Source organism: Gallinula chloropus, assembly GCF_964237585.1.
Source record: "Gallinula chloropus genome assembly, chromosome: 7".
Lineage (NCBI taxonomy): Eukaryota > Metazoa > Chordata > Aves > Gruiformes > Rallidae > Gallinula > Gallinula chloropus.
In genome coordinates, this window is record NC_140092.1 from 16,744,774 (window position 1) to 16,760,237 (window position 15,464).

General features: G+C 37.6%; 1 protein-coding gene across 1 annotated transcript in view; it reads right to left on the reverse strand.

Annotated features, from left to right (window-relative positions):
* The window catches only part of CORIN (corin, serine peptidase), a gene marked incomplete at its 5' end in the record, with an annotated part of 115,056 nt that overhangs the window by 62,987 nt on the left and 36,605 nt on the right, over nt 1–15,464 (reverse strand). Inside the window, one exon of the mRNA XM_084266622.1 lies at nt 3,835–4,045. Within this exon, the coding sequence (XP_084122748.1) occupies nt 3,835–4,045 (211 nt within the window). The remainder of the gene's footprint in view (nt 1–3,834; nt 4,046–15,464) is intronic.

Consider the following 15,464-nt stretch of genomic DNA (forward strand, 5'->3'; position numbering starts at 1 on the left):
TCTGTTTGCATTATGCAGTTGTAGGTTGACACACTATGATCTTCTCTATTTATTTTGAATCTTTATATTTGTCATGATTTTTTTATTTAAAATACACCTTTTTTCACAACTCTGAAAACACTGCACCCTTTTTTCAGATTTTTATGTCTTCTTGAATGCAACAGCTGAAGTCTGTTGGACTTGAAAAATCCAACACAAATGAATTGCTATAAATAAACATCCACCATGTTGCAGTAACTGACCTTTGTCCCACTCTTAATGTCTCCCAAAGGTAAAGTAGAATTCACTAGCTTAAACCATTAATCACAACCAACAGATCTGAGGACAGATCAGTCTTGCAACAAATAAAGTACCAATGTTGCATTTGGTAGAAACAGGTTGCAGACTAATACTACCCAAAAGGACAAAGTTACTGCCCTGACTGCTTTAGAAGTTAAGCACATCAGCTAGTTTAAGATGTTCTTCTATCACCGGTGTTAACTTCTCAGGATTGACTCACATTCTCCTAGTAGTGCTGCCAAACTATTTTAAGACTTTTTTTTTTTTAAGTCTGATTTTGAAGTCCTATGGGAAAGATCTCATCCATTCACCCAAGGAGGAAGAAGTTTCATTTCACCTGTGAATAAACAGCTTCTTACTATCCAAATTATGAGCAAGTAGTGAGCAAGCAAAAAGTCTTACTGCACTTCTGCTTTCCATGTTCCATTCTCAAACAGGTTTTAGTTGTATTTACAAACTTTACCTTTACTGAAAAGTAGCATTTTAAAGGTACTGTTATGTATTTTCCTTAAAAAGCAGGGTTAGCTGATTGCATATCAGAGAATCATAGTTTGGGTTTGAATGGGATGACCTCGAAGATCACCCAGTCCCAACCCCTTGCCATGGACAGGGACACCCTCCACCAGCCCAGGTTGCCCAAAGCCCCATCCAATGTGCCCTTGAACACTACCAGGGAGTGGGCAGCAACAGGTTCTCTGGGCACCCTGTGCCAGGGCCTTACCACCCTCAGAGTGAAGAATTCCTTCCTGATAGCTAATCTAAATCTGCCCTCCTTCAGTTTAATATCCAGCTACTGGAATTAAATACAGCTTTTCAATTTATATATTTTTACTGTCACACATGATTTTCATTGCATTAGAATACAGAGGAGCCATTTTTAAGAGCAACAGTGCTGTGGTAGTAGTCAGAAATCCCACTACCTAACTACACTCACTGTTACACCAACACTGAAGATGCTCTCTGCTTAGAAACTTCATTTCCTTCAAGCTCTAATGAATACAATGTTTATAAACACATGAAATATAAATGAGAAACAGACATAAGTTTAAATATCAAGGCAAAGCCATGTAATGACAGCACATTGGGTGCCAAAAGTGAGTGTTTGTAACTTCCCCTCTTGTTGCTTCTTGTAATACATTGTTACAGTTACTGCTCCCTTGGCTGCAGCAGCCAGTGCAGACTCTCTTGACAATACCTAAGAATAGACATCTGAGCATCACTTGAGTTTCATTTCTTCTCTACTCTGTAAGGAGCATTTGTCAAATTATGTTTTACATAAATATGAAACAATTGCTCTATAAACCAAAAAACTATCAATAGATGAAAAATTATGATCAGAGATGCACTGGCAACTAGAATGAAACAGCTGCAACTGACTGGAGGAACTAGTGACGGCATCAGAAACAACTGTTCTCCATACTAGTGTATGTTTTGTAACACTGTCAGTTAAAAACAACCATGGGCCCAAATAAGGGCTCCAGCATAGGGGCATATCTCCGTTCTTTAAGTATGTTTCTACTTCCCAGATCGCTCAATTCAGCAGACCTAAAAAGGGGCCTGCCTCATCTGTTTTTACATCTCCACTCAACACACACAAATTTCCTCCTATTATACCGAAGCTTTTCACGCCAACAGAGAGGTTTCTCCAGATCTGACTGAGGAGTTATTGGTGGGGGGAGAGGGACTTGGGGGAGAGGGACTTGGGTGAGAGGGAAAGGGAAAGTGCTAAATAACTACTTTATGCAGATATGATGTTCTTAAGGTCATTATTCTCAGCTTTGAAACACATTTGTTTTCCTGCAGTAATTGGGTGCTACCGAAAAAAACAACAATCACAAAAATTACTCAGTGGCCTACAGGGAAAAAAAAAAAAAAAAAAAAAAAAAAAAAAAAAAAAAGCATTCTCTTTAAGGAAGGAAGAAAGAAGTCAAACCAAAAATGGTTCTTCCTGTGGTTGCCACTCAGCCTATGTTGTCAGCATCAACTATGACATACACTGGAGATACAGAAATATTTAAAGCAAAGTCAGATTCTAAAGTAATCCTGCATCGTTTATAATCTCATACTGGACTTTCTCACAGACCAACCCACAGGGGCCAGAACAGTTTCCACAAAAGAGATTTTAAAATAAGAATAGAGGGAGGCATTGTGACCTCCAGAACATAAACCAGGACATAAAAATCCAGTTCCAGGTTTGACATTAAAAATTAATGGGAAAAGGTTGCTGCTGTGAATAGGAAACAAACAAACAAACAAAGCCCCACAACAGAAAAAACTAACACACTCAAAAATCCCTGACACTTGAGCCTCAAAGTGCTTTGGTTGCCACCCAAAACCAGAGCAAAACCCTGCATGTTCCAAACTCTAGTTTATTGTCTATTCTTTTTAAATTAGCAAGGCAGCTGTCATAATGTAAGCCCTGAAAGAAAGATGTCCTCAGGAAACAAGTGGAAAAGGAAAGTAAAAAATCTTAACTTCTCACACTTGATTTATTGATGAGCTTTGCTTTTGACACACACCACTCACTCTCAAAAGGTTTGTGAAAGTTAAATTCCAAACAAGGCAAAGTGAAGCAACAGAGAAATCATACCTTCTGTTGCTGGATATTTAAATGCATCAATTTATTACCTGAATCCACTTTTCTTATTTTGTTACAGAATTTCTAGAGACAGCTGGTACCTTAACAGCTGTATGTTATCAGATTCTTTAACTGACACTAGTACTAAATTGGATCAGGGGGACCTATAACTAATCATGCACAGAATTAAACAGGGTTAACTGAAAATAGCTTTCAGTAGGCTAACAATAAATAAGGAGAAATTAAAAGAAGGAAAAAAATCTACCCTCTTTCTTTCATATTCAGAAGCTTCAGGGATTGCGTACATAATTTTTGTAAAAAAAAAATCTTTCTTTTCCTTTTTGTGTTGTATCTTGATTGTAGCACAGTTTAACTCACTGACCTGTACCAAATCAAACTCAATGAATGATATATGATACCAATATGGTAGCATATTGATTCCAATGATCTGTGTGTGTAAATGCAGAAAAACTAGTTTGGAAGCTGAAGAAACATGCCTTATGTCACTCTGAACATATCCTACTAATCTAACATCATGAAATATATTTAAAATAGAGTTTTCTGAAGGAAAAGACTAAAAAAATTATTTTGAAATTTAATTTAACTAACAATCACCACACTTTATACGAATACTATCCAATGTATTTATATTGCTACAAATTATTCCATTTCAGCACCTGCAGACCAGAGAAATGAGGTATAAGAATTTTAGCATTTTTATAAGAAAATAAGCCTGACAGCTCTAATATCATGGTTATGATTATGGGGGTTTTTTTCTTAGATTTCTTAGGCTTTTTCTAAGAGAACCCTATGGCAGTTAACTTATTGTGACAGAAATGTTGTGAATAGCTTTGACAGACAGGAATCTTCCAATGAGAAGGTTGCACACTTAGCTTGGATCTTCCCTTGTCTGATTAGACAGAGAATATTTCACAACAATTGGCTCTAGTCACTGACTGATTTTCATTCCCAAATACCTGTCATCACCGTCACTGATGCATTCAGGAAGAGCAAGACTACAGCCAAACAGCATGATGTGTTGATAGCAGCTGAGACGATTGAGATAACTGAAGAACTTCAGGAACTTTTCCATTTCAATACTTTTGACAATGGAAAAAACTGAAGTTATAGTGGTGTAGTTATATGGCAGCATTTGGCACTGGCTGTTGGTGATATTTATGCAGGCACCTGTGGAATCAAAACAATATATTTAGAACAAAAGTATCACCATTTAATAGTTAGTTCAAAGCATATAATGAATTGACTTGTCAGTACACATAACATATAAAAGCAGTGTCTCACAGATATGATGACATTCCATAATGCTATCGTGATACTGTCAAAAGATAAGTATCTGAAAAAAGGACTCTTGAAAAGCTTGGTAGTTTAGCTTGGAAAATCAATTAAACTCTTAATATTTTCACAGTCCTCACTCTCTACAAAACTGAATTAGAAATAAGACAACATTAATTTCTTTCCGACAGAAGTTGAATAAATACACTGTAAGAATAACCCAGATACAGACAACTTATACTAAAACTAAGAACAGAAGTCATACAAAAAAATAAGGTTAATTGGGTTCTGAAGCTGCTCTGCTTTAGGTGTTTATTCCATAGAGTTTCTCTTTATGCTACCATCCTACTTTGTAGCTGGCTTTCCGTGCAAACCTGTTTACCTGCTTTTCCCAAGGTGATACTCCACAGACTTTCTTCTCTGTCCTACCAGCATAGAATTTTTTGATTTACATGTTGAACATCTACCCTCTCCTAAACTGTTGTCCCACTATTGATCTACCAGAGCAACCTTCTTCTGGTAACACCCCGCCACATGCAGTAGGCCCTCTCAGCTATGCATGAGGGGTTAGGATTAGCTTCCTAAATTAAGTTCATAAGAGTGAGTTTCATCAGCCATACACCAAATTCAGAATTTTCATCAAGAGCAAACTATTAAAATCTAATATTTATGACAGCTCCCTAGTTTGATGAAGGCCTTTCTAAGGCCAACCAGTGAGGCTCTGGCAGCACTTTTTTTCCTGTGCAGACCATATCCACAGGGAATATAAGCAGGGACTTCAGCCTATTCTCAAGATCAGATTCTGCCACTAATCATGCTGTAAACAAATTAAACTCATGCTGAATGGCCATCCTCACCCTAGCCTTTTGAGCATATTCAAGCCTTAGCACTTCTGTTCTCATTATCTGAGCAAACTGGACATAGGTAGCACTGAATGGGGTATATCTTTTCCATTCTTAGACATTTTGAGACTGGCTTCTTCCAAGAATTGTGTGGGTCATTTACACCTTGCAATCTGATAAAAGGTGAAGATGTAAAGCACACTCTTCCTCACCTTTCAATCTAGACACAGTCTTCACCATCTAAATGCAATAGTAGCAAATTCTGGTATCTATGGACTAATACAACCTCACAAAAAAGTAGAGAAAGCAAAGCACAATGAAGAAAAACTTCATTAGAGCTATTTCAAGTTGCAACATCTTTGAAAGGATGAACAAAAAAGCTGAGTTTCAAATTTTATCTAGACAAATTCTAGACAAATTCATTTATCCCAAATTTTTCAGTGCCTGGTAAGTACAAAGTTCCTCCCTTTGTCATATCCCACTCCAGAAATCTTAAAAAATAAAGAATTGGATCCTGCCCCACTGAAATAATAGCAAGTCTCTCCCCTCATTCTAATCAAGCCAAAACTATGTCAACAAATCCTCAGGTTAAGATTCCCTCCCCCCCAGTACTGCCAACAAGAAAACTTAGCACCAGTGTACACTGATTTTCTGCTACAATCTCACTCCCACAGTAGAGTGACTAAAAGATCAGTTCATCCATGAATCACATTTTTCCATATAATTCAGGGACAGATTCCCCATTCAGAGTTAAAAGTAAACACTGGGTGATAAGAAAAAAAGTGGTGAGCCTCCAGATCAAGTGAACTTTCACAACTGCAGCAAGCAGTTTTCAGAAGTGATGATACGAGTTAGTACCACACACCAGTGATTGGCAGTGCAACTTCTGATGTTGTACAGGTATTTTTGAAAAATACCACCAGGATGATCATCAAATCTACTTGTTAGGCTGTAAGACCAAAATCTGGAGACATTAAAATAGATTTCCAGGGAAAAGAGAAAAAAGGTGGGGGGGATGGGAAGGAAATTCACTTCAGAATCATAGTTTTCTGTTAAAAGATACCATCTCCTTAATGACTACTACTCACTTTGTGACTTCTTCACAGTATTTTGACCTGCTGTAGAAATAGAATATCTCCCTCCATTTTTTTGCATTGTATTTTTTTCTTGAAAAAACTGATTGCCATTTATTTGTAGTGCACAGATTTTATTCTTGTAACATATTTATGGCTTGGGAAAGCTTAATAATGAAACCCAAAAGTTCTGATTTGAAAATTAAAAGTATTGAGGCTTTTCCGCAGAAATTTTTTAAACTGCTAACCTCCCCAGTTCTCTCTTGCCTAAGTTCTTTTGCTGATGCTGGGACTGTATTTTCAGTAACTTTTGCAATATTAGGACCATAATCCCACAAAAATTCTGAGTCTCCCCCATCCACAAAATTTCACACTAGAGTTATTTAAATAAGTCAAATTATCCTAAAGTGGGTGTGCGTGGGTGTGCACACAGGTCTTGCACAAGTGAAATTTCTGCCAAATAATTCACAAAACCATCCCATATGTCCTGAGGCACAATTGCAAAATATTCCCTGTCGTGGCATGTGCCAATAAGCAGTGATGTTTCGGCTGCAATCACGTGTATGGGCTGGTTTAGACATTTTAAAGTTCACTCAATCCTGACAGAGAAGCCCAACGGTTCCCTGGAGCTGTCCGATCTGTTAGGACTACTCAGTGTCAGGACGACCCAGTACTGAACTCAACATTCATGGCCAAGAAGATGGAATTTTATAGCACTTACACAAGAACTTTTGTAACAGAGATGGAAGGAGAGACTAAACCCAGGACCTGTCCTCACAACAAAACCATGATCTATCTTCAATTCTGTGAATCCTCTGCTCCTGTAAAAGGTCATCAGTTCAGTATTCATGCCGAGTACCTCCATATCCCAGAACACTTCTGGAAAGCAGGTGCCTGGGTAAGGACCTCATCTTTTTAACATGGGTCCTCATCCACCTCTTCTGGTTTTTGTTCCATCATTCACACAGCAAGTTAGTTACAGTGCACCAGGTGAATGTCCCACACCCTCCACACCTCTGGGTCAAAAAGCATAATTTCGGGGTAATAGCAACTGTTGTATCACAGCATTATATATATCCCAGATTATCACTGCAGTACTAACAAGTGCTATAGTTTTAAAAACCTCTAGTAAATTAAGGAAAGCCACCTTGTGTTTGTACACATTTGGTACTGCACAGGATATATCAGCTCAGGAACAGTCCCTCACTGGCTCGCTCATGCCCCATGGAGCTGCAGAGCACAGATCCATGCTAGCCCACACAGCAGCAGCAGGCAGACATATACTTATTGCTTTGTAGGGAGCCTGTCAGGTTCCACACAGCTGCATAAGGTGGTCATACTGTAACACATCATTTCATAGCCAGGTGTTTTACCTAAACTGAGACCACAGAAAACTCAAAGATTTTCTACTCTGATCATTTGCACAAAACAAGTCCCTCCATTAATTCTTGCATCAAGCCCAATAGCTTGTGATAGATGGAACATACCTTTCAGACAGACAAGTCTGCTCAGTGCCAAACTGTTCTGTACATAAGCAAACAGTGATACAGACACAGCATTCTACAGAGCAAGGAGTAATTTATTTTAAAGGACATTAAAAGTAGGAGAACAGCTATTAAAATACAAGCAAAAGGGACTGCTTATTTACTGAGTAGGTATTTAAATAAAAAGATAAGAGATAAAGTAAAAATATGTTTTAGTAAGAATAGCAGTATTCTTTTTTCCCTTTTCCCCCCAAATAAACAGAAAATCTAAATAATTACACTGACAAACAGCCACAGACATAAGAAAAGAATGCACTAAACCTCAAAATGCATAAATGTTCTACCATATTGTTAAATTTTGCTCCATATGTACAAGCTAAGTGTGTTTTATAAACCATGTGGTCCTCCAGTGCCAGAACGCTAATCTGACTGATGGTTTAGGATATTAGTGCTAAACATGTTACAAACAAAGCAGGAAACAAAACAGAGAAGACGATAAATGCCACATAAGCCTCAACCTATTTACTTCTTTTTCCCCATAAAGACTCATTAATTGTGGGGAATAGGAGGCACATAAACTAGTGTTGGCAGTACCTGCTGGGGGAAAAAAAAGAGCAGTGAATAGGAATAACATCATGTAAAAAAGCTGTTGATCAGAACAGCATGGTTCCTAATTATATGGGTCATTTCTGACATTCATCTAAATTAAGTGTTTTCTGTTTATCACTGGCTATTGCCAGATGGACTGAACTGGTAAAAACGGGCTGCCTTCTACTCCAACAATTGCAATGTAAGGCTCTGGTTTAATATTCAGTGCTGCTGAAACTAATTTAAACAACACATTTTCCCTTTCACTCTCTCCTCTTCAGATTGTTCCCAGATTGCACTACCTATAGGCAGCATCTGCACAAAGAGAACTGGGCGAGAGGACTGAGCTGACTGAAAATAACCACCAACATTCTTTCCTTAAAGACAATGTTTAAGACAGTCCCAAAGAAAAGGCAGCCAGAACTGCAGCTTATGCTTGATTAATCTATTTAGTTTTAAAATGCTCAACGATGATAAGGTCATGATTTTTCACCCAACAGCGGTTGTCACTTCTGGATGTTTTTGAGGCCATGCAATGAACTAACCCTAGGCATAAGCCTGCCTGCAAAAAACCCAGACTTTTCTCTGCTCTCCTGCACAAGGTGAAAAAACAAAATATTTCACTTGAATCACTGGATTGAATAGCATTTTGGCAGCAAAAACATTTGTTCTAGGATAAGAGAAGGGGCAGTGTAGTGGCAGGAACCAGTGGGTAGGATTAGGCAGCTGAAGCAATGCCTTGGCAGAACATGTCATCACTGCCCAGCACCATAAAGCACTTTGAAAGGGAGGTCTGTTTGCATTGTACCATCAGCCAAGTCCTGTCCGATGAAAAAAGAAAAAAAAAAAGCTTCTTTAAAATGGATTAATAAATCTGGCATTCTGAATGGATCCATTTCCTAACTTGCACTATAAAAACAGATGTGGGCATCAGCCATTTTAAATGTAACACAGTTAAAGCTAATGTGAGCTGGCCTAGATCCTAGTTGGGGTATATTTTTACTAGGATTATCATAACAGACCTACAAAACAAGCCTCTGTCTCAGGTATGTAAAGCATAACATGGTACACAGGAGTGCTTGAGGAAAGTATGCAGCCTTACTTTCATATCCTGGGTCAAGCTTGCTGATATTTCAATTATAAAATAATTTTTTAATCAGAGGACCCTTTACAGAAAATCTTTAAGGATCTTATGGCAAATGAAGCAGTGTTCAATTTGCAGCAGTGAGCATCACGCACTTCGTGACAGGACTTAGCTTAGTACACTCAGAACTGTGTTGCACATTTGCAGTAAAACCTCAGTAAAATCAAGGGAAAATAACACTCACCTGGCTCTTTCATAGTAAAAGCTCTACCAACATGGAATGATATTTCAACTAAAATACCTTGACAATTTCTAGGAATCCCATTAAAAAGAGCAAAACCAAAGCAAATTCATCCTTTCTAAGTTAAAAACTTGTCTAATTTACCAACAGCAGCAATTTGCAGACTTTTTGATATGGGAATGACCTTAAGCAAGTAATTTGTTTTTTCCAATCCCAAAACACCATGTTCTTCTGACTTCAAAAAGATCTTGTGATTTCACGATCTCATATATGAGGCATAAGAAGCTATAGAACGCCTTTTTTACCTCCTCTGTCCTGTTGCTACTGAACATCCAGATTGCCATGGACTTTTGCTCCACATGAAAGAGGCACAGCACTGCACCTACCATCTGATCTTTACAGCAAGACTTCTTTCCCAAACTCATTACTGTCTTCAAAAACGTTAACACCTCTTTTAATTTTCTGTGACATTGTGATAAATTTTTCATTTCAATTAAAACCAAAGATGGACAGACTTTCTTGGCCTCCCTCCAGCTATGAATTTCTCATGTTCAGACTGCTTGGGAGTAAACATCTGATACTGCATTTCAGACGTTTTCTCCATCACTCAGGAAAAGCACCCCACTAAGTGATTTTTCTTCTGACACACGTCCATAGGTGCCAGGAACTAGGATCTACCCTTTCGATTCTGCCCAGGAGAAAAACTGTTTACAAACTGTTTTCTCCTTAGTTAAGTAACAGGAGTCAAAATCAAGTATTTCACAACAAAAGCACAGTCTTCAATTTTTTTCACATGAATGCTAAGTCAAAAACATGATTTCTACAACTCATGGCAGCCTCTGTTTCCTGACACAAGGGACAGCTTGGCTCCTGAGCACATACACCGGCTGTCTGTTCCCTTCTAGACACATTCTCAGGCTCTTTCTTGCATTTTTTCAACACTTGTAGAAAAGTTGCATATTTTTTCTCTTATAGGACACATTATGCCATAACAGAAAACATCAACCAATCCTTACAGAACAACATGCAGTCATATTACGCTACTGAGGAGAATAAAAAGCATGTAGACACATTCTGGAGGAAAAAGGCCAATGTTTCTACAACTAGGAGGAGTGCTTCATTGAGTGCTCATTTAACCCTTAGAAAAGTACAGTTAAATGCAGGATAACAGGCCTTAAGTCTTTTTTTTTAAATTTATTATATGATAAAAGAATAATGAAACTGTAGTAGTACCAGTGTGGTGCTTATAAGCTTTTAACATTACAAGAAAATAAGATCTGAAGGAAAAGATAATTTGAATTACAACTGATATATATATATAGAATAAAGTAATAATGCTGATAAGCATTTCTGTCAAAGGAAAATTCAGGCAATATATTATAATAGTTGATGAGTGTGTCCTATGGTCTTGACAGTTCCCCCAATGACTATCATGACTACCCTCCAGGCAAAAGCTGTATTAAGACTGTATTAACTACTCTTCTGTTTCTTGTGGATGTAATTTTTTCTCATAATTAAAAATAAAATCTAGATATAATTCCTCTTACTTTATTTCCCTGGGCTTTGCTTCCTCTTACATGGTTTAGAGTGAGAGGAAAACTTGTGGGGTTTTCTCAGCTTCCTCAGAACTAGGTATAGGGAGGGAGGGGGGCTGCAGGGGGGGCCCTGTGAGGGTGGGGTAGAGCAGATGGGAATTAAGGAGTGAAGTTGAGCCTGGGAAAAAGGTGGAGTGGAGGGAAGGTGGTTTAGTTTTTGTTTTTCACCATCCAACTCTATTTTAGTTGGCAATACATTCAATTATTTTTTCCAAGAGCCTGTTTTGCACCGGATGGTAAATGGTAAGTCACCACCCTGTCCCGCTCAACCCAAGAGGTTTTTCATCTTATTTTCTCCCCACACTGTCCTGTTGAGAGTAGAGAGTGAGAGAGTAACTGGCTGGATACCTGGCTGCCCCTGAAGGGCAACCCTCCATAGTTTAATAAAAATAGTCTTTCTTTTCAAATTCAAGTAACATGAAATGATAATTGAAAACTGCATAAGAATTCTACAAAGGATATTTAGTTTTCACTCAGGCACTGCTGTACTTTTTAAATCTTTTCTTTAGCTAGCCCAGATCCCACTTAGCCACATCAGATTTGGCTACTATGTGCTTCTCACTGCATGAAGGTGCCCATGACAGGGAAGATAAACCCCATGCCAATCAAGCAGACCTTGAACCCCAGAAGTTCTCAATTCTTCCAAAAAGTACTCCACTGGCTATTCTGCAGCTGTTTGTGTCAGGACATATTTTGAATCACAGCATGAAATCAATAAAGAATCTTCATAACCAGATTGGCCATACTACTCAAAACATATCGGTCAGTCTAAGACACATTTTTCTTCATACCTTCAGGTTGAATCCAGTTCACTAGGTTTTGTTTTAAATCAGTCAAAGATATTTTTTAATTTCTTTTTCTGCCTTCCCTTAATATTTCCCCTTCAAGACTTCTGAAAATGCTTCTCTCAGACATCTGTCCTAAATTTGCTATTGTAAATAGTGAGACAAAGAATGCATCTCATTTCTTCAACAATTTCAAGCTTTTCCGTGTCTGAATGATTCTTGCCATCTGTTGGGAGACTCCTGCTGTCTTCTCCTCAGAATCTCTCTTATGCTAGATGCAGTGGAAATTATTCTTTAAATGACTTAGCCTCCTATGTAATTACATTTCCTTTCATTTTCCATCTTTACCTCCCCTTTACTTTCTGTATTACAATGTCAGCTTCATTCTACAATTTTGTATTGTCAATAAAGCTCCTATTTGCAGGTAGAGCGTGTATGTCCCTATTTATACACTTTCTCCCCTACCCAAGACGTAACAATCATTGCTTATAATGAGTGCATATTACCTTCAATAATGACTGCAATTACAATGAGCACGATTTACCTTTCAACACATCCCACCTTGCTTACATTTCTTTGTTATTTTCTTGTACTTGGATTTCATACAACTTTTTCTGCAATTGAAGACTTACGGTTTAGATAAGATTGTAAAAAATTGTTTACACAAGAATTTTAAAAATACTTAAGAGGGTGGAAGATATTCAGATACAAATAATTTATGCCTACTTTAAAATTCACAGTAACTGGGGTGTTCTGTTGCATTGTTACCTTTGGCCTAAAGATCAATTACTGACACCTCAGTTCCATTTTTTTTCCTCATGGAATGCTGAAACACTTAGACTACAAAAACTGCAAATGCATTTTTATCTAAATAACATCCTAAACAGCTGCTGTAACCAGGGGACCCAGTCATCCTTCCAAAATTAAATCTGAGAGGATGACATTTGCTTTTTATGAAGTTCAAATTTATACATGTTAATGAAATCATTACAAATTTAAAAAAAAAAGTGTTCTTATCTTTATTTGCCTGTATATTTTGAAGCACATATTGGAGACTGCCATATCAAGATATACTCTCTTTCATTTGATATCCAAAATGGAACATCTAGTTCAGAAAGGTATTGAACATACATAATGCCCAAAGTCTGAAATTAAAGCTTCATCTAATTAGAGGTTCACTACTCCAATAATCATTAATTGGATGCCTCAAATCAGAGGTCACAGGTTCCAGACTCTCTCTGGCAGACCATGGGTCATTAAGGTAATTCCTAAATTTGGTATTGTGTTGGAGAAACTGCTTAAAACTCTTCATATCATTACATGTGGGGATAAAAAGGTAGCCATAGACTAAACAGACATTTTTTTCAGAACTGAGCAACAGCGGACACCATTCAAATCAACAGTACTAAAAGCATCTTTTAGGCATGTGCTGAAGTGCTTTCTGGATAGGGATTGATTTAGCATATGTTCAAGTGTTCTGAACAGTTGCCTTCCCTTTTCAGAAATGTGTCTCTTGACCTCTGTGGCTCCTTAAGATTTAATGTGAGCCAAGAAGATATCATAATACTAGACAAATAAAAATTGAAAAACAAAAACAAACAAACAAAACCTTCCTAAAGACACATTCTGAATTCTCCATGACAAGGAAAGTGGTGTGAAAGAAATTAAAGTAACACAATGAATGAAGAACAACTGAACACCATTTACTCATCCCTGGTTCCTGTTAGGATTGTTTCCAATTGCACATATTCCTTTTGTATCTATTGATGTACATTGGCATAAAATCAAAACAGTATTTCAAACTTCTACTCAAACTGATGTGTAAAGAAGAACATCGTGTAGATAATACATGTAATCTGCCTTTGATCAGCTCAAAACTTCTGCTAGGAAAATAGACACAATTCACTTCTGCAACTGTATTAAGTATTTCAGGATATCTGGATAGGAGTAATTTTAAGAGCAATCACATGCAAAAATCAGTATTTGTAGTCAATAAGAGGCTTACTTTATATGATTCTGATGGTTCAAAAGCATTTATTTCTGAAGTTTCAGTCTTTAGAACTTTTAGCAGCTCCTGTGTAACCAATGCATTTGGTGCTCTCATCCTGTTGTATAGCAACACAAGCATGTAAACTTGGGCATAGAACAAGTAATACAAATGTAGTTAAGTGATGCTTTCTTAGAGCACAAGTTCTCAAGCGTTTTCATAATAGAGGCCACATTTTTATGGATTCTTGCACACGCCTCCTTTCCCCCAGCTGTGTTTCTCATGCCTTATCACAATTTTGTAACATCCCTAAGGCAGTTACAGCACTTGATTTCTACCTGCTAAAACAATGTCCTTGGACATTATGTCACAGTGATGATTTACTTTTACAATCTCACCCCAGCTATTTACCAAATAGCCCAAAGGTTTCTTCACTGATGTACACCAGAGACCATTTTCTATTGTCTTACAACTAAACCCAAGGTCCCCTTACATAACTAAAGCGTTCCTTCACTATATATATTCTTTCTAAAAATGTAGCATAAAAAGCTATAGTTTGAAAATTTAAATTAATCTAATTCCAGAGATGGAATTTAAGTTCCACCTCTGAAAGATGGAAATTTACCAAGGAGTAAATTCTTCTACAGCTACCTTTATCTAATCTGATACAAACTACAACACAGGTTATTTGCCAAAAGCAGTCACAAGATCAGTGTTCAGTTTGTCTCTTACTTACATCTGCTCTCCATTAAAGAAATGCTAAAACTGTAAGGGGTTGCCCTATCACAACCAAATAAGAGGGACAGATACTCCCAATCTTAGGTTGTTCTGATGATTCAATTGGTCACTCTAATGAGCAAGTCAACAGAAGTGCCTGTGGAGGGAGAAAATATTCTAGAGCCATATCATATTGCTTAGAACATTAATCATGCTTCATGAGCCATCCATTTTGATTTGTTATTCACTAGATTACCAGAACTCAAATATCCACAAACTTCTTCCCACACTGCATATATTTTAAAACAGATAGGTCATTTTTCTTCTAAAACATGAAGATCTGTCAAAAAAATCTCACAAATTTAATTTTAGCAAACTGTTTTTTCTATAAAACATTGTCATGAAAAAGAGAATACACTTTCAGTACTTTGAAACAAGGTCTTGTCAGCAAGGACTCACACTGAAACAGGCTTATCTTAAGGGACTGCAGCCCATGCAGAGAACCCACAAGAGCTATTCTGGATGGAGTGCAGCCAACAGGAGAGACCCCAGTCTGGGACAGAAAAGAGGTGTGAGGAGGAAGAAGCAGCAGAGAGGAACTGCTACAGACCAACAACAAACCCCATTCCCCACTGTGTCGCTCACAGTGGGGAGAAAGAAGAAGAGTTAGGAATAGAGTGAAGTTGAGCCTTGGAAGAAGGATGAGGTGAGGGAAGGTTTTTAAATTTTTTGTCTTTGTTTCTCACCATCCAACTCTATTTTTAATATATTCGATTCATTTTCCCCAAGTCAAGTCTGTTTTGCCCATTACGGTAATAAGTGAGTGATCTCCCTGTCTTTATCTCAGCCCATGAAGTTTTACATCTTATTTTCTCCCTCTGTGCAGTTGAGAAAGTGGAATGAGAGTGACTGTGTGGG